Source organism: Cydia strobilella, chromosome 12 (genome assembly GCF_947568885.1).
Source record: "Cydia strobilella chromosome 12, ilCydStro3.1, whole genome shotgun sequence".
Classification (NCBI taxonomy): domain Eukaryota; kingdom Metazoa; phylum Arthropoda; class Insecta; order Lepidoptera; family Tortricidae; genus Cydia; species Cydia strobilella.
In genome coordinates, this window is record NC_086052.1 from 14,520,463 (window position 1) to 14,542,940 (window position 22,478).

At 39.5% G+C, this 22,478-nt stretch overlaps 1 protein-coding gene across 1 annotated transcript; it reads left to right on the plus strand.

Moving 5' to 3' along the window:
* Positions 1 to 1,719: 1,719 nt before the first annotated feature.
* Positions 1,720 to 22,366, plus strand: LOC134746234 (ubiquitin carboxyl-terminal hydrolase 5). Its single transcript, XM_063680564.1, has 17 exons — positions 1,720 to 1,923; positions 4,969 to 5,094; positions 5,952 to 6,137; positions 9,439 to 9,545; positions 9,880 to 10,045; positions 11,193 to 11,360; positions 11,799 to 11,960; positions 12,426 to 12,529; positions 12,907 to 13,090; positions 14,103 to 14,314; positions 15,156 to 15,278; positions 15,719 to 15,833; positions 16,301 to 16,414; positions 18,572 to 18,722; positions 19,817 to 20,044; positions 20,508 to 20,617; positions 21,918 to 22,366. The coding sequence occupies exons 1-17, from the start codon at positions 1,819 to 1,821 to the stop codon at positions 21,978 to 21,980; spliced, it is 2,424 nt and encodes an 807-aa protein (XP_063536634.1). The 5' UTR covers positions 1,720 to 1,818; the 3' UTR covers positions 21,981 to 22,366.
* Positions 22,367 to 22,478: the final 112 nt, after the last annotated feature.

A 22,478-nucleotide genomic window follows, 5' to 3' on the forward strand; every position in this document is an offset into this window, starting at 1 on the left:
CAGTAGAAAAGAGCGGCAAATTTAAAAAATGTAAGCGCAAACGGTTATGGCCCCATAGAAAATTTGTATTTAGTGTTGATTTAGTGCCTTTTTCTACTGACAAACTTGTTTGACCGGCTATAATTACAACGGCCAGCTTATGCCCTAAACGCTGAGCCTAAACGCGCCATTTGCCATTTGTTGCAAGCTCGGCAGAAGCCTTAAGAAAAAGGTTGTTTTTTTCAAAGTGGCAACATTTTTCTTTTAAACGTCATATGACATAGTGATGTCCATGGGGAATACTTTATTTAAATTATATCGATATTTCTACACACGATCACTTGTTAATCAAAGTAGTTAAACTGAGTTTTAAATTTATTAATTAGATCACTAGCTTTTGCCCGCGGCTTCTATGTCGTTTTGTCTAATGTATAGGGTGCGGGGGAGGCAGGGGAAGGAGATCTACGAAAATATGGTTTTATAACGACTAACAAAAGATGGTTTGTATGGTTCGTAGGTAGAATATATATATATTAACGATTTTTTTCATTTCAGTTATAATGGAAACCTAAACTTATAAGAAGCAAACAGACAACCACCTTTTGGCAGCACCTTGAATGTACTCATTACGGATGCAGGAAGTTTCCTGATGACTTACTCCTCCCGCCCCGTCCGTCCCGCCGCGCCGCCCGCACTCGCCGAGGTGTGCCGAGGTACCGATTGACAACGATCGAGATGGCACCAAATACAAATTTAAAAATCTATTATTATAAGGCGGGTCTCCATACATTAAAAGCAAAAATAGAACCCTTACAGGATTACGTGTGGCTGTCTGTCAGTCCGTCTGTTACAACCGACTTGCTCCGAAACTACTGGACCGTTTAAATTGCAATTTGGAACAAATACGAGTACTTTCAAGAATTTTCATGACCACATTATTAAATTTCAAAATCGATGCCATTTTCGTAATTAACGCCCCAAAAAACCATAAAAACGACACCCATATTGATATTTAGACATTTCAACCTTATTGCACCCCAACAGGGAAGATGGTTTTTCACGTCCACCACGTTGGATTTTAAAATCGTTGTTGTTTTCGTAATTAGCGGCCCGATAAACCATAGAAACAATACCCATATTGATTTTCAGACTTTGTCACCACATTTCCCCCTTTTAGAGGTTGAATTTTCAACAAATCTGAATCACTTGTTTATTCATTTATCGCTAGGAATACTCCTGTGAAATTTCGAATAAAATAGTCTAACTAATCTTGTTTCCCCATACAAACTTTGGACCCCATTTCAACCCCTAGGGGGTGTATTTTGAAAAATCCTTTCTTAGTGCACCCCTAGACCTTATAGGAAACCTACTTGCCAAATGTGAAATCTCTAGAACCAGCGGTTTGGGCTGTGTTGATATGTCAGTCAGTTTCTTCTTTTTATATATATTTATAAGATTATTTGTTCAAACATTGAAACAATTTATGCTACGCTTACAGGTTTTTATTAACTTTTTTTAAATAATACCTAAATTAAGACTGATATCAATTATATTAGAATTAAAAGAAATAATTTCCCATTCTAAAAAAATAATTATATTATTATAAATAAAATAAACTATAAATAAAAAATTTATTATTCTAAAAAAAAATAAAAAAAAAATCTTAAAAAACAAATGAAATTTTTTTGAATTTTTTTTTTTTTTTTTTCTTTATCGACGTATCTTATGGTATTTCGATATTTCATCATCACATCACTTTACTATTTTTGGTGCAACGGACGCCGGGGACATTTCGTTTGCAAAAATTCCATTTAAAATTCTTATTAATTGATATTAATCATGGCGTCAATAGATTTGTTAACGCCACATCTTTCTAAGATTAAGATACCGGCTGCCGGGCAACTGATTTACAAGGATGAATGCGTGTATTCGTTCGATAATCCAGTGAGTTGCATTTTTAAAATATTATAACCTCATCATTGTTTTTGTTTGATTGTGCTATTCATTCTTCCATTTCGATAAGACATCCGTTAATCCGAATTAAATATAATTCGTAGTTAAAAAGTGTCTAGCCATTTATTATAATCAGTTGGAACGTAAACTAGGTAGGTACTACAGTGTTCTCATTAAAATACTTAGTGTTCATGAAGTTCTTAACAGCCTGATAGACATTAGCAATAACATTAAACAAGGATGTCTTCACGCCCTCAGTGGAATCCGTGCAAAATAGCTGGGAGACGTAGCTATCAAACAAGACTGGACTCCAGAATAAGATGTTATACAACAGTTCCCTGCTAGCTAATGTATAATTTTTCGATTTCTTCACATCCATAACATGTATTTTAGTTAAAATATATACTGAAATCATTACAGGAACAAAGAAACTGACTATAGCTAAAATAAATATATAAAGAAGCATATTCTTAGATTCTATGTAACAAATTTTCATGCAGTTCTCACTTAATTTTGGTTTCCGATACAATGCAGCACTTGTCACATTCATGTTAAAGTTAGTGAAATTATTCACAATTTTATAAACATTCTCTAATACGGAGTTAATAACTGTTAAATTGTCTTTAGTCTCTACATTGTCATACACTTTAACATAATCTTTAGGGTTAAAATATTTGCGAAGCTCTAATGTAAAGTTGTCTGAAGGTACTGAGCATGAACTGTTAGTAACCTCCATCGTTGCCATACAAGTGTCACTATAACTTTGTATATCCCGTTTCATTGTCACCTGGTTAACTCCCATTGGATACATAAAAAGTGTGAGCAGGACAGGTATAATCCACTGTAAAACAATTACAAAAGACGAAAAATACTTCTTCCAGAAACTTAGCACTTTTACCCTCACACTATGAAGCTGTCGGGATTCCAAATGTATTTCCTGCACAATATTTTCCTCATCTCTTCTCTTCATTTCCATCAGCTTCTTGTAATGCATGTAGTTATCAATGACGAGACTTAGAAATCCATTAACGAATGGTATTACCAATGGTCCGAAGCTCATAAAAACAGTCCAGTAACCACAGGATGCTTCATGTTCTAAAATCATCTCTGCCGTCCGTAATTCCATGTCAGACATAGATATATTTGCTAGTCTCAAATTGTAAACTGCCCTTACTATAAAAGAGATTCCAATGCACGTCAAAATAACATTTTCCGATAAGAGCATAGTTGAAAACTTGTTTCGCTCCTTCACCACTTTTTTCAAGTTGAGCAAACTTAGTGAGAATCCACTTAGGATTAAGAAAGTTCCTAAGTACAAGTCGGTGGATTGGAACATTGTTGCTTCGTGTAGAGTTTGTAGTGAAATGTGGGCCCACATCATGTAGTGTAGATGTTATCAGTGTGCAAATTATAGGGGCTGGAACTGTAAACAGTAAAAGAGGTAGTGATAATGATATGACATGTAAGCGTGGTTAAAAGTCAATAAAGTAATATGTTGTTAAAATGTATGTAGTAGCTATGTGAAGTTTATCAAGTCGGTATAATTGACTTAGATTGCTGACACATGGGTGACAAATGAGTATTTCTAAAGTTTTGTTTTTCATTCAATAAATTTGAATTCATGATTGTCAGTTTTAATATTTAACTGTTACAAATAAGGTGGTGAAGACACGATTTTCTTATTAGAAAATATGTGTCTTCTGATTATCAGTATCAATAAAATGGGGTAACTGTGAAAGATGGATAATTTTGAAAATTGCAGATATCTACTAAACTAAACTAGAACTGTCTACTTTAGCAACAGTAAGCAAGATGCCTTGATAAGCATTACAGTAGTATAAAGCATAAATGTAAACAAAGTATGAAGTTAACCCAATGCATCTTATATATCCTATTTAGCTTTTCATCAATACAATACCTGCAAAATATGGTATCATCAAAGTCATAAAAACAAGGGCCTGACACTCTTTGATAGAGAACAATAGTCTAATTGCGATTCCTATAAGAGGAAAGAGAAAATAGTGCCATGCTTTGTCCTTATCACCAACCAGGTTTTTTTTTCATGGTCGGGTTATGGCAGCATAGGTAGGAGGCGATGGCGAAATACCGAAATTTATAAGAGTGAAAGAGAAAAAGGATTGTGCTGCCATACATTAACCTGTCAATACATGAATATGTCTTTCTCTTACCTCTGGTCGCTCGGTTTCATGTCTATAACTACTATACTAATAACCGGTCTGGCCTAGTGGGTAGTGACCCTGCCTGTGAAGCCGATGGTCCTGGGTTCGAATCCCGGTAAGGGCATTTATTTGTTCCTGAGTCATGGGTGTTTTATATGTATTTAAATATTTATATACTATATATATCGTTGTCTGAGTACCCATAACACAAGCCTCCTTGGGCTTACTGTGGGACTTAGTCAATTTGTGTAAGAATGTCCCTATAATATTTATTTATTTATACTATGTCTATGCATAATAACAACGCCGAAACTATACCAAATTCTGTCTGTGGCTTGTCAAATATCCACCAACTTTAAACAAAAGATAACTATGATACGTCAAATAGTTCAAAGTATTGTAGGCTCTAATTTGAAAGTTGAGGCAGATGCCGCTGTAAGGGCAGGATTACACTTGTAAGTTTTACTTACGTAAGTAGGGACACAGCTATACTACAGAATGAGATATGAATATCGTTATCTCATTGTAGCAAATAGCTTTGTCCCTACTTACGTAAGTAAAACTTACAAGTGTAATCCTGGCCTAAGGCTTTATCTATATTTTATTTACGGTATATTGGTCTAGTATTGGTGGACCTATATACCAGTAAGGCTTAGACGCACTGCGGTTTTTTCAAAAGCGGTTCCGCAACCGCAAAAAATGTAAAGTACGGCATGCTTTATAAGCGCACGCATTTAAAAGACTAAAACCGCAAGAAATTAGACCGAAACCGCAAGAAAAAAACCGCAGTGCGTTCTAAGCCTAATAGTGCATATTACCTTGACACGAAAATCCCAATAATCTGTTTACCTTGCAGGAATCAGAGACTGGTCTGTATGTGTCACTGGTGTCGTTCCTGGGCTTTGGCCGAAACTATGTGGAGCAATACTTCCAGAAGACAGGCAACGCTGTCTTTCTGCACATTCACCGGGAGAAAATACCTGTAAGTAACTGACAATTTTCATTTAACTTACAAATTATAATGTGTGTTAGTTAGATCAGGACCGGTTTGTGTCACTGATAATTTGTAGGTTGCCATTGTTTTTAGTTAAAAATTTAGCAATTTTCTTTCATTCATTCATAACATTTCAAGGGAGAGAACAGCTTTCTTTGCGATTTCCATTTCAAATAATGCATTCTCTAGATATTTTTTCTGCACTCTCGCCCGCATATTGTATGTTTATGTGGGTACTTCCCACCTTCCCAGCTACAAAATTATTTGAACCATTGACTTGTTCTGTTTTACATATAAAACTTCAACTCGTTCTATTTTCTTTGTATTACAATAATAATAGAAATTTATGTCTGGTAACATATACATATTTATTACTTAAATGTTCATGCCAAGCTTAATGTTATTTCTAAAGGTCGTGTTATAATGAGATTGTAACTTCTATTGTATGGGGGCGCCTTTTAAGTGGTGGGTACTTGTGTCTCTTAAAGCTTGATTGATAATACTGACTTACTCCGTTGGCTCAGCGACCCAAATTGAGACTTGGCCTGTGACATAAGACTTTTCTTGGTCCTGCGCTACTTCTCGCCAACTTGACTCGGAGTTCGTACAGATCCGCCTCCTTAAAGTCGCTCCAGTGATATACCTGGGATGTCGGCAGGTGTTCCAACCATACTAAACTAACTAACCAATGGGCTACTTTTATTAAGTACTGCAAAACTAACCCTATAAATAATATTTAACAATAACCTTTGTCTAATAATAATCATATACATGTCGCTCTAGCGTTGTCTCGGCAATTTTTTTATTTAAATAAACCGCAGTTTCAACAAGTCTCTTTTTCTTAGGTGCCAGAACCTGAGAAAACCGGTGACGGCCCAGAGAAGAAGATCACCCGACTGGCAATAGGCGTGGAGGGTGGTTTCGACCCCACCTGCAACAAGCCAAAATTCACCTACACTGACCATTACAATGTGATAGTACTGCCTGGTTTCCATACATTCCCGTGGCCGGATCCTACGCTACCTGAACAGGTTTAGTAATGTCTATTAAAATATATAATAAACTCCCAGACTCTATAAAAGAAGAAGAAAATGATAATATATATATAAATAAAATTAAGGTGGTTCGATTTTCATACAAAATTCAATCTGCTTTAATTAAGGCACTACACACTATTACTACAGAAATATTTGCTCATTTATCTACTTTCGAATATTCGTTTGCGCTAAATTAATAGAAAAACTTTGTTTCATACAGAAATCATACATAAATCAACGTAATTTTTTCATCAATTTTACGTATGTGTGTGTCACAAATGTCGTGTAATTTTACGTTGCGTGCGGCGTTGCCACTCTATGACGTTGGCGACGTTGCCTGGCCGACCTGGCAGGATTTGCAGTGCCGTCATGTTTAGTGCATTTTTATTTGACAGTGTTGACACTGACACATAGGGTCATGTTTATTGTGACATCAATTTGTTTGTATAAATTGAAAATGATAGCAACGTCTAAATCAAGTTACAAAAATCATCGGTGTTCTGGTCCGCGAAAATCCAGAAAAATTCGGACTCAATTGAAGCGGAATTCATGATGGTGAAGTTTCGTAAGGTGGGTACAGTTTCATTCCGTCATTGTACATTGTAATTTTCTCGTGCCGATCTTTTTAGAAAATAATTCTCACTTCTTCCGTAATGGTAGATATAAGCAGTGAACAATACCTATATAATGTAATTATTACTGTTTTGGTTGCCGAATAGTCAATGTGTCACTAACTCTAGGTTTTTTTAGGTATTGTGCAAAATGAAGAGGCATTCTTGGAAAGAAAATGTTTTCCTTCATTAGCCAGAAAAAATCAGGACATCCTCACTGCAATGAAGTAAAATAAAACATTTCCTGGGGATGAAAATTATGGAATTTTGTCTATGAGTGAAAAACACAATTATTACTAGGTAAGTAAATGATAGCTTTATTTGAATCCATATTGTTGCATCATCTTTCTTCCTATAACATTAGAGAATTTGTGCTATCATGATATTATTTTTCTTTCAGGTACAGGGACAACTACGGATAACAAATATGAAAAAATGTTATTTCATTTGTTATGTGAATCCATCTACACCAACAAGACATCCACTGCTGGACATAGGCCTCCCCAGGGATCTCCACAACGACTGGTCTTGCAAGACCGGCCAAAAAATCGAGAAATAAATAATATAAATAAACATGATAAATATCCCGTTTTCTATAATAGTTATAATTAGAAGGCAATGTTGTTACTCACTGTACCTACTTGAATCCAAAAAAAAATATATAAAAAAAGTTTTAATTTTATTTTACAATTACTAATTTATTATTAGTACATTACGATACAAGTGCGAAAAGTAGGAAATTGGCAACGAGTGGCGATAAATTGAAACACGACCGAAGGAAGTGTTTTAATCGACACGAATTGCGAATTACCTTTTCGCACGTGTATTGTACAACGTTTTACAGTACATAATTATGGCCCATTACATTTTCGATATTCAAACTGCAAGGGTACGATGATAGATCTCAATTCAATATAATTTTGCAACATTTGGCATTATTAGGTTATAAATTGTATGGAGATGAAATCTATCATCGTACCCTTCCAGTTTGAAAAATACTATAGAGGCTGGGCAGTAAGGGATTGCTTTACTTGTAGAACTATATTTAGCGCTTTAAAAAAAACTGATACCTGACACTTACAAACCTGGACTTCCTTGGGCTAGTGCTACTAAGAATAGTCAGTATTCTCCATCCTTTCTGAGTTGGAAGAACCCAAAAAGGTGAGATTTGTGAAAGTCAGGTTTTCAATATATGTGGCGTTTGCAACCAAACGGGTACCTACTTATTGTTGTCATATTTCCATAGAGCTTCAAAATGACAACCGACAATGTGGTACCTTTTAGTTTAAAACGTCACATATTTTTATAAAACGTTATAAACTAATTTATGAATAATACTGAATATCTGGGAGAAAAAGAAAACATAAGTAAAAACTCAAAAATGCTCGTTTTCCCAGAGATAAGACCTAGCTAGATCGAACCCCTTACAGCAAATTTCATCGAAATCGTTAGAGCCGTTTCCGATATCACTGAAATATATTTCGGTTATATCGGAATCGGACAAGAATTCGAAGACTAAAAGGTATAAGAAACATAACACAAAAAGGACAAAAAAAGTACCCCTGCCGTACCCAGTCTCGAACCCGAATCCTCTTGCACGTATTTCCACGAACATACCGCAACGCCATTGCAGCATACTTACAATGCATGAAATTGTCTACTACAAGCATTACGGAAACACTGTTTGCATGTGTGAGTAATAGTAGGAAATAGCATGACAGAAACATTCTGTCGACTTTAAAAGTGTTTTTTGCACTAATGAAGTATTCAATGTTTATTATAATAGTTCAATATTTATGTAAAGAGTGCGCTAAACATACTTTTAAGTATACAGATACCAACACTATTCCACAAAAAAATAAAACCTGAAAATTTGCGAAAGTGACGCCATCTAGCGGGGTTTAAGCTTTGGGTAACCTAGTCGAACCACCTTAAACAGTTATTATAAGATAAGTCATATTACACTGTAAGCGAATTTTCAATGACATATTATAATTCAATAATATCTATAGATTATTTGTTCTTGTTAATATAATACTTAATGTTTTGAATAATAAATGACAAATGACATTGCAATTAAAACTTTCGACACGAAGAGTGTATTTTTGACATTTTAATTCTTATTTTTACATTTGCTTATAATGATTGTATGTTAAAATAATTAATCAAAAGTTCTCCTCTCCTTGGAATTGTTAATTATAGTTATAGTTGTAGTTATAGTATATTGCAGTGCCCAACAGGGTTCACAAAGACCTAGCATATAAGTTTACCACCTGTACAACTACTTTGTGAATTTGCAATAAAATATTGAGTATAATATTGAGGTGTGTCAACTCTTCACTTTAAAATCGTTGAATAGTTTGCTCATTGTACAGTGTACACATAGAATGGGCAAGTTATAAGTTACCCACCGCCCACTTAACTCTGAAGCTTACTGTACCTTGAGAAAGTAGTAGTTCTGTGATCTTAAGAAAAAGCCATGCCTCGAATTTGACAGCTGCAAGAAATATCGCCGTACAACTCGTACATTATGCGGTAATTCAAATTGTCATAAGTTGATGTTTGATAACTCGGTTACCACAAAATATACGAAACTATGGCCCGTATAACGCGATTCTTTCATAGATTTACACCTCTTCTAAATACGATCAGTATATTTTTGTTGACGAATATTATCGTTACAGGTGAAAAAATCAGTGCAAGCCGTCATAGATGCGGAGTCACCATTCAAGATAGCGGAAATGAACGCGCTCGCGGGCACCTGGGACGGCGAGGCGCGCGAAGTATCTGTGTAAGTTTCAGGAGATAAATTCAAATATTTATTGGAATATACTGTGTTACCATTACCACCATCTCACCATCTATTGTTCTGGAAAATGTCAAAAGTTTAAACTTCACATTGACACCTCACGACATAACAAGATGCTGCCTCCTACATTTCACGCAGGCTGTCTTTCGCGTTGTAGGAACTGCCTTCTTGTGGCTGAAATAGAAATGCAATTAGGTTTGTGAATAGTCAAATAACTGGATGTCTATAAGGGACATTAAAGTATCTAGGTATGTAGGAGGTAGGAGGTAGGTCGTTTTTCGGAAATTCCTTTTTTATACCTTAGTATTGGTTTTAGCCACGCCGTGAGCCTAAAGCAACTTGACAACGGCGTGAAAATCCCGCCTTCAGGCTGGAAGTGCGCCAAGTGTGACCTGACCACCAATCTGTGGCTCAACCTGACCGACGGCGCGGTGCTCTGCGGCCGGCGCTTTTTCGACGGCTCCGGGGGAAATGAGCACGCGGTAAGATCATTACAGTGAACTTCAATGCAAGAGAGAGAGAGAGAGGAAGTGCGCCAAGTGTGACCTGACCACCAACCTGTGGTTCAACCTGACCGACGGCGCGGTGCTCTGCGGCCGGTGCTTCTTTGACGGCTCTGGGGGCAACGAGCACGCGATAAGATCATTACAGTGAACTAATGTAAGAGAGAGAGAGAGAGGAAGTGCGCCAAGTGTGACCTGAACACCAACCTGTGGTTCAACCTGACCGACGGCGCGGTGCTCTGCGGCCGGTGCTTCTTTGACGGCTCTGGGGGCAACGAGCACGCGATAAGATCATTACAGTGAACTAATGTAAGAGAGAGAGAGAGAGAGGAAGTGCGCCACGTGTGACCTGAACACCAACCTGTGGTTCAACCTGACCGACGGCGCGGTGCTCTGCGGCCGGTGCTTCTTTGACGGCTCTGGGGGCAACGAGCACGCGATAAGATCATTACAGTGAACTAATGTAAGAGAGAGAGAGAGAGGAAGTGCGCCAAGTGTGACCTGAACACTAACCTGTGGTTCAACCTGACCGACGGCGCGGTGCTCTGCGGCCGGTGCTTCTTTGACGGCTCTGGGGGCAACGAGCACGCGGTAAGATCATTACAGTGAACTTCTAATGTAAGAGAGAGAGAGAGAAGAAGTGCGCCAAGTGTGACCTGACCACCAACCTGTGGCTCAACCTGACCAACGGCGCGGTGCTCTGCGGTCGGCGCTTCTTCGACGGCTCCAGGGGCAATGAGCACGCGGTAAGATCATTACAGTGACCTTCTAATGTAAGAGAGAAAGAATACCCTGTATTTACTCGCGAGAGACATCCCATAAAATTTCACAGACAGGTTGGAATCTCATGTAAAGAGAAATAACTGTGGTTTGTGTGTACAACATAATATATGCGTAAGACGCCATCATGACTAAGAACTTGAGAAGCTGAAACACTGATTTGGATTAATTTCAGGTTAGTAGCTACACTTACAATGGACACTTTCGTGTGTATTGAACATATGAAAATTTTTGATTGACAGTAATGTTCTTAGATATTATTTCCTCATTATAGGGTGATGCTGTAATTTTGTCGGAGGTTATTCAATTCGTTTAATTCCCTTTTAACATAATTCTTTTTTCCCAGGTCGCACACTACCGCGATACAGGCTACCCACTGGCCGTGAAACTGGGCACCATCACCGCCGAGGGCAAGGGCGACGTGTTCTCATACGCCGAGGACGATATGGTTGAAGACCCGTACCTGGCCGACCATCTCAAACACTTCGGCATCAACGTGCAGCAATTGCAAAAGGTAACCTACAAGGGCCTGACACTCTTTGATAGAGAAAGATAGTTTTATTGCGATTCCTATAAGAGGAAAGAGAAAATAGTGCCATGCTTTGTCCTTATCACCGACCGGGTGGCATCATAGGTAGGAGGCGATGGCGAAATACCGAAATTTATAAGAGTGAAAGAGAAAAAAATCCTATGCTGCCCTAAATGAATATTCTTTCTCTTACCCCCGGTCGCTCGGTGGCGCGTCTATAACTACTTGTATACACTATGTCTATGGTAACCTACAACTGTCAGAGCGAGACATTGTTATATACGTGCATCGCGCTGTCTCGCTCACGCAGACCGCGTTGTCTATGAAGGGCAGAATTACCGCCGATTCAACGTGCAGCAGCTGGCAGCTGCAGATTGCAGCATTTTTTTAAATTATTCTTAAAACATGGCTTCTATTCTGCAGACCGACAAATCTATGGTAGAGCTGGAGCTTGAGCTGAACCAGCGCACAGGAGAATGGAACACCCTCCAGGAGTCCGGCAGTTCCTTGCAACCTCTGCATGGACCTTCGCTCACAGGGTTGACTAACCTGGGCAACTCCTGTTACATCAACAGCGTTCTGCAGGTGAGTGACAAATTGACAACACTCCAATTAATAACTGGAACACTCAGGAGTCAGGCAGTACCTTACAACTTTTTCGTGGACCCTTGCTCAATGGAATGAGTAGCGTAGACAACTCCTCTAGCAGTAAAATGTACCATCAACATCACAGTTTCAACAACCTTTTTACAAGGTCTTGAAAGAACAAGGACAAAATCAATTAAACTCACATATTGGAGTCACATTAGCGCGACATTTTGCGAAAGCGTCGCGTCGCGCATTCTTCTTCAGGATTACTCACAATGGTGATGATATGTTCCAGTTATCCCTCGTTTAGGACATAGGACTAGCAGACGAGTTTTCCACTTGTGATCTTGCAGCGCGCTCCAAATCGCGCCCAGCACTTTGTTATAAAGGTACCCTAAGGTATCTCTACTCTGCTACTTGTGTTTTGTAATAAAGTATGTGTGTAAACGTGTCGTGTCGCAGGTGATATTCCGCATGCCGGACTTCGTGCGGCGCTTCGTGGAGGGCGCGCCCGAGATCTTCGCCTCCTTCCCCGAGGATCCCGTCAACGACTTCAACGTACAGACGTAAGGAATTATTACTAATATTAAAAGAGTCAGTCTATGACAAGTTTTACGCTGTGTGCTACATACGTCAAATTTGGTGGTCTTATACATTGTCACTGCTACGCCGTTCGAACTTAGCGGATTTTACACTCCCTGACAAACGAATAGTCCTTCAGGCTCCCAAATATGGGAGCGTTTCTTTAACTAACTAGAAAGTTTGTGAAAAAGTTTGGGGTAGATATTACAAATTGATACCCCACGTTTTATTTTAAATGTTGTATTCCTTTTTTTAAGCATAGAAAAAATTAGGAAGCTTGTTTTTTCAGGGAACTATATCAACATAATCGTATAAATCATACATTACATATGTTTTTCATCAATGTTTGCATATGTTTCAGCGCTAAACTAGGCGTCGGTCTAGTATCCGGCCGCTACTCGCAGCCCGGCGACACGGACGGCACCCAACCCGGCGTCGCCTGCCACATGTTCCGCAACCTAGTCGGCAAGGACCACCCCGAGTTCCAGTCCAAACGGCAGCAGGACGCCCACGAGTTCTACCTGCATCTACTGACACTGTTACAGGTAGATAACATGTAGATACAGACGGTATACAACCTGGCTTCGCCTGCCACGTGTTCCGTAACCTAGTCGGCAAGGACCACCCCGAGTTCCAGTCCAAACGGCAGCAGGACGCCCACGAGTTCTACCTGCATCTACTGACACTGTTACAGGTAGATAACATGTAGATACAGACGGTATACAACCTGGCTTCGCCTGCCACGTGTTCCGTAACCTAGTCGGCAAGGACCACCCCGAGTTCCAGTCCAAACGGCAGCAGGACGCCCACGAGTTCTACCTGCATCTACTGACACTGTTACAGGTAGATAACATGTAGATACAGACGGTATACAACCTGGCTTCGCCTGCCACGTGTTCCGTAACCTAGTCGGCAAGGACCACCCCGAGTTCCAGTCCAAACGGCAGCAGGACGCCCACGAGTTCTACCTGCATCTACTGACACTGTTACAGGTAGATAACATGTAGATACAGACGGTATACAACCTGGCTTCGCCTGCCACGTGTTCCGTAACCTAGTCGGCAAGGACCACCCCGAGTTCCAGTCCAAACGGCAGCAGGACGCCCACGAGTTCTACCTGCATCTACTGACACTGTTACAGGTAGATAACATGTAGATACAGACGGTATACAACCTGGCTTCGCCTGCCACGTGTTCCGTAACCTAGTCGGCAAGGACCACCCCGAGTTCCAGTCCAAACGGCCGCAAGATAAGACACCCATGAGTTCTATCTGCACTGCACCTACTGTGTAAATACAATGCGGTATTGACATGATACCAACTTATAAAGCAGGCATAGACTGTAACATGAAAATGTAGTAGTAAATTTTATCGAATTGACATTAGTCAACTCCAATTTTAAGATTGTAGAAACTACAAACGACTAGAAATTCCATCGATCGCAACATATCAGTAAAAAAAATTAATCATTAGTTCTGTGCAGAGTTACGTTAATCAGTCTATTGATTGTGATATTTGTGATAGTGCAATGGGCCTTAATATTTCATGTATTCACAGCGCAATAGCCGACACAAGCCAAACCCAGCCGACTGCCTCCAATTCATGGTTGAAGATCGTATCCGCTGCGGCGCGTCCGGCGCCGTCCGGTACACGTCTCGCCCCGAACACCACTTACCGCTGCCCGTGCCACTCGCACAGGCGACCAATCAGCAACAAGTGCGAGAGTATGAAGCTAGGCGAGCTGCTGCTGAGGCAGCCAATCAGCGCCTGTGAGTATTCCCGTGTCGATAACGTGCGATACACGACTCCGCCACAACCCCACTTACTGCCTCCCCGTACCACTTGTGCCGGAGACCAAGAGTGGTATTATATCAACCACAATAGTGGGGCCAAGAGAGCCCCTTTTGGATTTTTAGTTACAAGTTCTGTTTCTATTTATACAGACACTCAGACATAAATATGGCACACAATGGGCGAAGTTTATTGGTAGAGGAATTTCTTTCTCTTAACCTTTAAGTGGATAAAAATTTAACTGTCTAAAGTTATGAAGCTTGTTAACTAATAAAGCTAACACTTGGTCTTACATTGGTTCCTTGGCAGAAGGGTCGGTGCCTCTTATGGGACGCAACGTGTGTTAGCACCTTTGCCCTATCCCATCTGAGTCACACCATCGGTGCTGCTGGTTCAGCTGCGGAGTATGCGGCTAAACAGAAGCATACGAAGTACTCTGCCTTGGAACTAATGTATGATTTTATACCAGTTGCGGTGGAGACTGCAGGACCTTGGGGTGCGGAGGCTAAGGAGTTTGTGTGGGAATTGGGTCGGCGACTGAGAGATAGGGGTTGCGATCCTCGCTCCGGATCGTACCTGGTCCAACAGAGCTCCTTGGCAATTCAACGAGGCAACGCTGCCAGTGTCATGGGGACGTTTGGGCCGGCTATGGTCCGGGGTGGCACCATAGCCTAAATAGTTTAATTTAGTGGTTAAGATTGACAAAGCCTGTTGCGGATTACATCATTTGTAAGTAGATGACGAAGCCTTTTGCTGATTTGCTTTTGTGTCCACTTGACGAAAAAAAAAGCTAATTAATATGGTTGTTGTTGTTGTCAGGGACCCGTCCACCGTAGTCCGGCCGCACATCCCGTTCTCGGCGTGCCTGGACAGCTTCATGCGGGAGGAGACGGTCGAGCAGTTCTTCAGCAGCGCCGTCAACCAGAAGGTCACCGCTTACAAGTAAGTTCGAGACACCAATTGCTTATCATTTGTATGAAAAAATCCTGGTCACGGCACTAAATTGTAATCACCCTTCTCCGAAAAAATGTGGCTTGATGAATAAATAATAAAGTTACGTCGTTTTAACATATACTCTGACACAGCCACTTTGTCAGTAGAAAAAGGCGACAAATTAAAAAAAAGTAGGAGTGAAGGTTTGATTTCCCACAGGAAATTTAAATTTTTCCCTTTTTTTACTTACAACTTGGGTGTATTTGAGAATATTTTACTGGTAAGACAACAATTGTAGTGTTTGAGTAATACCACAAATATTATTTTGAATCATTCTCTTGTTTCTTGATTGCGGCAAAAAAGAGAAAGGTAATATTTATTCTCTAGCACTGCAATCTCCGTTGTGTAAAATCTTTAGTAAGCTATTCTTAACCTTTGTAACATTGTAGGACCACACGCCTGGCTACTTTCCCTGACTACCTGCTCATTCAGCTGAAGAAGTTCACCATCAAGGAGGACTGGACGCCGGCCAAGCTAGATGTCGAAGTTGACATGCCGTGGGAGGTAAGAGAGAGTCAAGAGAGTCAAAATATTGTTTATTCTAATAAGCCTAGTAACAAGCACTTTTAAATTGTCAAGTTTTACATATATTACCTTAATCTAAATCTCAGAGCAATTTATTGATGCAGTAATTATTGTTCTTAAAACATTGAATTATTATAGATGTCAAACTTAAAAAAAAGAATTTCACAAAAGGATCGACAAACACCAAAATTGTATAAAAAGTACTAGTCTAGAAACTTTCTAGAATAAAAATCTAAATGTCAAAAAATACGGATTACCTAATATAGGTGTTCATTGAATTATCAATTTTATCATTATTAACATAATAATAAATAATTAATTATTTTCAATCACAATCCGACGGTGTTTCATCATTCATGTAGTCTTGTGTGCTATAATAGGCTTTAGAGATAAGCTTACGTTTTACATAATTTTTAAATTTATTATTAACGTTTTATTTTCGTTAGGTGGAGTTATCCTGCCTGCGCGGTCGCGGCCTTCAACCCGGCGAGACGGCGCTGCCCGAGGCCGCGCCCGACGCGCCGCCGCCCGCCTACGACGAGGGCCTGCTGGCGCAGCTGGTTAGTATCATGTACAGTACATACATACACACATGTACAGGTGGAGCTATCCTGCCTGCGCGGTCGCGGCCTTCAACCCGGCGAGACGGCGCTGCCCGAGGCCGCGCCCGACGCGCCGCCGCCCGCCTACGACGAGGGCCTGCTGGCGCAGCTGGTTAGTATCATGTACAGTACATACATACACACATGTACAGGTGGAGCTATCCTGCCTGCGCGGTCGCGGCCTTCAACCCGGCGAGACGGCGCTGCCCGAGGCCGCGCCCGACGCGCCGCCGCCCGCCTACGACGAGGGCCTGCTGGCGCAGCTGGTTAGTATCATGTACAGTACATAAGGTACCGCGCCTAAGAAGGCCCGGTTCTTAAGCTTGCTCATTTTCAAAATGTCATACTTTTATAAGTGAGAACGGGTTCAAATTTTACGATGATAGTTAAAAAAAAAACTCACGGACTTTCGGGCACCCTTTTTAGTCGTAGTCACACTCCACTGTAGACTTTTGCTCGTAAACATAGAACATTTTTTGAGTATACCTCTGTGACTACACGTTATAATTTACTAAGATTACTGATTTTTCATATATTTCTTAAATAATTTCACGGTTTAGACTCACTTGTTTTAGTCACTCGCGCGACATGTTTCGGAAAGCCTAGGTCTCCTTTCTCAAGCACTACTAGTGCGAGCAGTGTTCATGACGACCGCGTATTGAACTAGTAGTGCTTGAGAAAGGAGACCTAGGCTGTCCGAAACATGTCGCGCGAGTGACTAAAACAAGTGAGTCTAAACCGTGAAATTATTTACCTAGTCGGCTCATAAGTTCTGTCACTGGCCTTTAAAATTTAAATTTGGAACTCCTAAAACAAAAACCGTTCTGCATTTGAATTTCGAATCTTTATTAAATATTTGAGTAGTATAATTTTGCAATTTTCTGTTTTCTTCAACATGGAGTGGACGCTTAAAGATAGCCGTACCGCAATAATTGCACTATATCGTTGTGGTCACTCGCCGACTAAAATTTTTAAGCTACTTGAAAATTTAAAATTCTCTCTAAGATTTGTGTATCGTACCATAGAAAGATACAGTGAGGTCTCTAGTTTAAATGAAAAGAAAAGAAGCGGTCGTCCGCGTACAGCTAGGACTCCAGCGGTTGTACAAGCAATTAGGGCACGCATTGCCAGAAATCCCGCTAGGAAACAAAAAGTTATGGCCCTCCAGATGGGTTTGAGCAAAAACACGGTGAAAAGAGTGCTTAATCAAGACCTGAGACTTCGTGCTTATAAACGAAAAACTGGCCATCTTCTCAATGGTCGGCTTAAAGCTTTAAGGCTTAAAAGATCTAAAGCTTTATTGAAGAAGTACGCTAAAAATAAGCACCGTTGTATACTGTTTTCGGACGAGAAAATTTTTGACATAGAAGAAAACTGTAATAAACAAAATTATAGAGTGTACGCTCGCAATAGTAAAGAAGCGTCTAATAGCATTCCCCGTATTCAAAGAGGTCATCACCCTTCATCTGTGATGTTTTGGCTGGGAGTTTCTTATGCGGGCGTCACTAGTATGCATTTTTGTGAGAAAGGAGTAAAAACTAGTGCCAAAGTGTACCAAGACACGGTGTTGACTAATATTGTGAAACCACTATCCCATACGATGTTTCTAAACCAGCATTGGGTTTTCCAGCAGGACTCTGCTCCAGCCCATAAGGCAAAGTCTACACAAGCCTGGCTCGCCTCCAATAAAATCGACTTTATACGGCATGAAGATTGGCCCTCCTCTAGCCCAGATCTTAATCCTTTAGACTATAAAATATGGCAGTATTTAGAGGAAAAGGTGTGCTCAAAACCTCATGCAAATCTAGACTCGCTGAAAAAATCTCTTGCTACGGCAGTGGCCAATATCGACATGAAAGTGGTGCGTGAATCCATTGACGACTGGCCACGAAGACTTCAAGCCTGTGTAGATAATTATGGCGGTCATTTTGAATAAATGTTATACATTTAGATTCTCTAGTTTATAAGCTTTCAAACGCTGTACAAATTATACGGAATAAACTTAAACTTTTGATTTTATTTGATACTATGTATATGACAGAACTTATGAGCCGACTAGGTAATGTTAGTATGTCTCACAACAGTTTAAATTGGATCATATATTTCTTGTTACAGTTGGACATGGGCTTCCCTCTAGAAGCATGCAAGCGCGCCCTGTACTACACGAACAACTCTGGCATGGAGGCAGCTTCCAACTGGCTCATGGAGCACATGACCGACTGGGACTTTGCTAACAAGTTTGAGCCCCCGGGTGCACCTTCACCAGGTATGTATAATACATTCAGAGGGTCTCTAGAATAGCATTTGCTGGCTTCATATTAAATTCAATGGTTTCCCAAAGTCATATTTGAAATTAATACTCGGCATGCAAATGCCTTCAATATTTGTCTTGACAATGGCAAAACCCCCCGTTTCCCGTTTCTAAATGTGATTTAATATGTTGACAATGGCAGTTGTTACTTAGGTTGCCTTGAACATGCAATGTCGAATTGGTATTTAGTATTTAGGCAAGGGCACGGAATTACAAACTCAGCTTATATATGTTTCATTGCTGGGGGCAGGCCTCCTCTCATACGCAAGAGGTTGAATAAAATACAAAAAATAACATTATCAACTGAGATATTTACATTGAATACCGGTTAATTTGTATGAAAAGAATACCGCCATTAGATCCCTAGACACTAATGCACAATTACGGATATACTCACGTATTTATTATCGTGCGACATGTTTATCAGAGCCCTAATTTTTAGGGTTCCGTACCGCAAAAGAAAAGGAAAAAACGTAATCGTTTTAGGATCACTTTGTTGTCCGTCCGTCCATCTATCTGTCAAGACCCTGTATGTCGGGAACGCGTGGAGGTATCGAGTTGCAATTAAAACCATGTTTTAAGTCTACAGCCCCAGCGTTGCAGCCTTCAAATTGTTAACAAATCAAACTTCTAACTTTAAAAAAAGATACGGCCGTTTATGCCGCAAGAAACGTATATTTCGACACTCAATGGAATCAAAATTTACGAGTATAGGTTACTACTTCCCGTTGACCTAGAACTAGTAAATTTGGCAAGAAATATCTTCCTGCATTATAAAGTACAGGGAAAAATCTGAAAACTATAAATTTGTAAAAAATTAAAAGTTAAATTTGTACGGAACCCTCGGGGGGCGAGTCCGACTCGCTCTTGGCCGGTTTTTTAATTCGGTTTAATATAGTTTGTCAAAGGACTGTCTCATTTCAAACATAGACAGAGAGAATCATACTATCTTTGTCGTACTAGCACCCAAAAGAAAATCAAAAGGATGAATATATTTTTTTGGTTCTTATTTACTGCCAATTTGGTTTGACCAACTTTATGTATTCCAGCGGCAGCGACAGCGAACGTGGACGAATCGAGCGTAGAGCAGATCGTGACCATGGGGTTCACCCGCGAGCAGGCCGCCAAGGCGCTGTCGGCCACGGCGGGCGACGTGGGCCGCGCCGTGGACTGGATCTTCAGCCGCGTCGACGACCTGGACGCCTGCGACCAGCCCGCCGTCGGCGCCACCGTCGCCCGGCCCGACCCACACCCGAGAGCCAGGGACGGACCCGAGAGTGAGTACATCATACACAGCACATCTTGTCAAAACTACTGAACCAATTAAGTTGAAATTTGGTACACATATGTAAGCTTGTGACCCAAAGACGGATATGTAACGTAAACAAATGAATTTTAAACATGGGGGCCACTTTTGGGGGGTAAATGAGAAAATTTATAAAGCTTTTCAAACTGTACCTTGTTACATATCAAAAACAAAAGAGCTTATTTTGAGAATCTCAAATATATATTTTTTTGTAATTTTAAAATAAATAGTTTAGAACTTATTTAAGAAAATTGCCAAAAAATAGCCCCTTTATTTCCGAAACTACTGAGTTTAAAATTTTGAAAAAAATACACAAAATAGTTATTTACCTATAGATGACAGGTAAACCTATTAGAAATGTGCAGTCAAGCGTGAGTCCGCCTTAATTACTAATACTACGGGGTTTTTTAAGGTTAATTTTATTATTGTTACAGAGTACAAACTGGTGGCATTCATCTCCCACATGGGCACGTCCACGATGGTCGGCCACTACGTGTGCCACATATTGCACGAAGGACGATGGGTGATATTCAATGACAATAAGGTACGGCGACGCTCTAATGAAACCTGCCTAATTTTAAACCGTATACCCTTCAAATAAGATCCTAGCGGAGATCCCTCCACACGAAAAATAATCGGCTCATAGAAAACATAATTAACCTTTCGTATGCCTTGTCCCGTATACGTTCCACGTAATTTGTGACTGTAATATACAATTTCAAGGTTCAAATTTTTGACAAAGGCATACGAGGGGTTAAATATGTCAAAACATATTGTAAAACAAATTGTAAAATCGAACAAAAAACAACTCTTGTTAAGCGAGGTTTAGACTAGCAAGAACTTGGATTCGTCATATCTAATCAAACTATTGAATGCAGTTTACCAAAGAGGATATAATAGGATAGAGCGATACTGTCATAGTAAATTTTGTAGCCACAGTAAATTCACTGCCATCTATCGACACACGATTAAAACTAAAAATATCAAAAAATAGTTTTATATATGATTAAATGGTTTTTTTTATTTGCATTAATGTTTTTTTATATAATTGTGACCCATGTTCTTTCACTGATATGCGATATGCGTTAAAATTTATAAATAACAAACGAAACCGTCAACGCCGTCTATTAGAGAGTAGGCCAAAGGTGGTAAAACGTAGAGGCGCCATCTGTTCAAGAATCAAATTTACTTGATTTTCGAGGCACTTTTTTCCTTAGTAGTCTGCGATGTAACGTAAACTGCACGCTATAACCATAGAGTAACTTATACTAGAGCGGTACTGTCATAGTAAATTTTGTAACCGCTGTAAATTCACTGCCATCTATCGACATACTTTAAAACTAAAAATGAAGATTTATAAAAATACAAGAAAATGTATTTATATATGGATAAATGATTTTTTTATTTGCATTAATTATTTTTATATGATTTTGACCCATGTTCTTTCACTGATATGCGTTAAAATTATAAATAACAAACGAAACCGTCAACGCCCTCTATACGAGAGTAGGCCAAAACTAGTGGCGCCATCTGATCGAGAATCAAATTTTCGTGATTTTTTCGAGGCACGTTTTTTCCTTAGACTGTGTCTATCTATTACGGAGTTATATTTATCTTTGCTATAACTTAGTAGTCTACGCCTCGCTTTACATTTCATAAGATTGATTTGGTTAAAATTTTATTGAAGGTAATTAAATAGTAAGTACCGTTTACCGTTATTCGGACCGTTGAACTCGCTAGACGGCTAGAGGTTATATATTTCTCTAAATCAAATGTATGTATAATTTTAAACTTTGTGCTCTTTAAATAAGATCCAATTTTAAATGCAAATGGTTTTGTTGCAGGTGGCTCTCTCAGAAAACCCTCCAAAGGATCTCGGCTACTTGTATCTATATGAAAGGCTGTGATGATACAACTAGTGAATATTGTACCAAAAATCAGGACACGGTTCAATAAAGGAACATTAGACTGCGTTAAAGTTTTTGACACAAAAGAGATTTAAACTTTTTAGGCAGTATTTATTTTATAGAAGCAAATTTTATATTAGATATTTCGATTAGGTAAACAAAATTGAAAAACTTCTTAAAGGCTCGGCATAGGAATGCATTTTTGTTTGCAATATTTTTTACATAATACAGTGTTATTTTCTGTAAGAAACTACTGTAATTTATGTATTTGTTAAATGAAGTTGTATTATATGTATAAGCTCGACCATATAACGCAATAATTGCATGGTGTTTTACTCGTAATGTCATCGCGGACAACGAATATTAATAGAAATTATCTGAGATGCTCTCTTTATTTCATTTTTTATTATTCCCAGTGCACAATCCTTTGATTTCCCACATAACACGTCATAATAGGCTAGATGACAAACTGTTATTAATGGTATCAATCGATCAGGT

Bases quoted from the DNA above. Each gene is read 5' to 3' on its own strand.
- LOC134746234 (XM_063680564.1), top strand. From the start codon at position 1,819: ATGGCGTCAATAGATTTGTTAACGCCACATCTTTCTAAGATTAAGATA. The intron at 9,546-9,879 runs GTAAGTTTCAGG...TATTGGTTTTAG, and splicing joins GAGGCGCGCGAAGTATCTGT to CCACGCCGTGAGCCTAAAGC. The intron at 18,723-19,816 runs GTATGTATAATA...TATGTATTCCAG, and splicing joins CCCGGGTGCACCTTCACCAG to CGGCAGCGACAGCGAACGTG.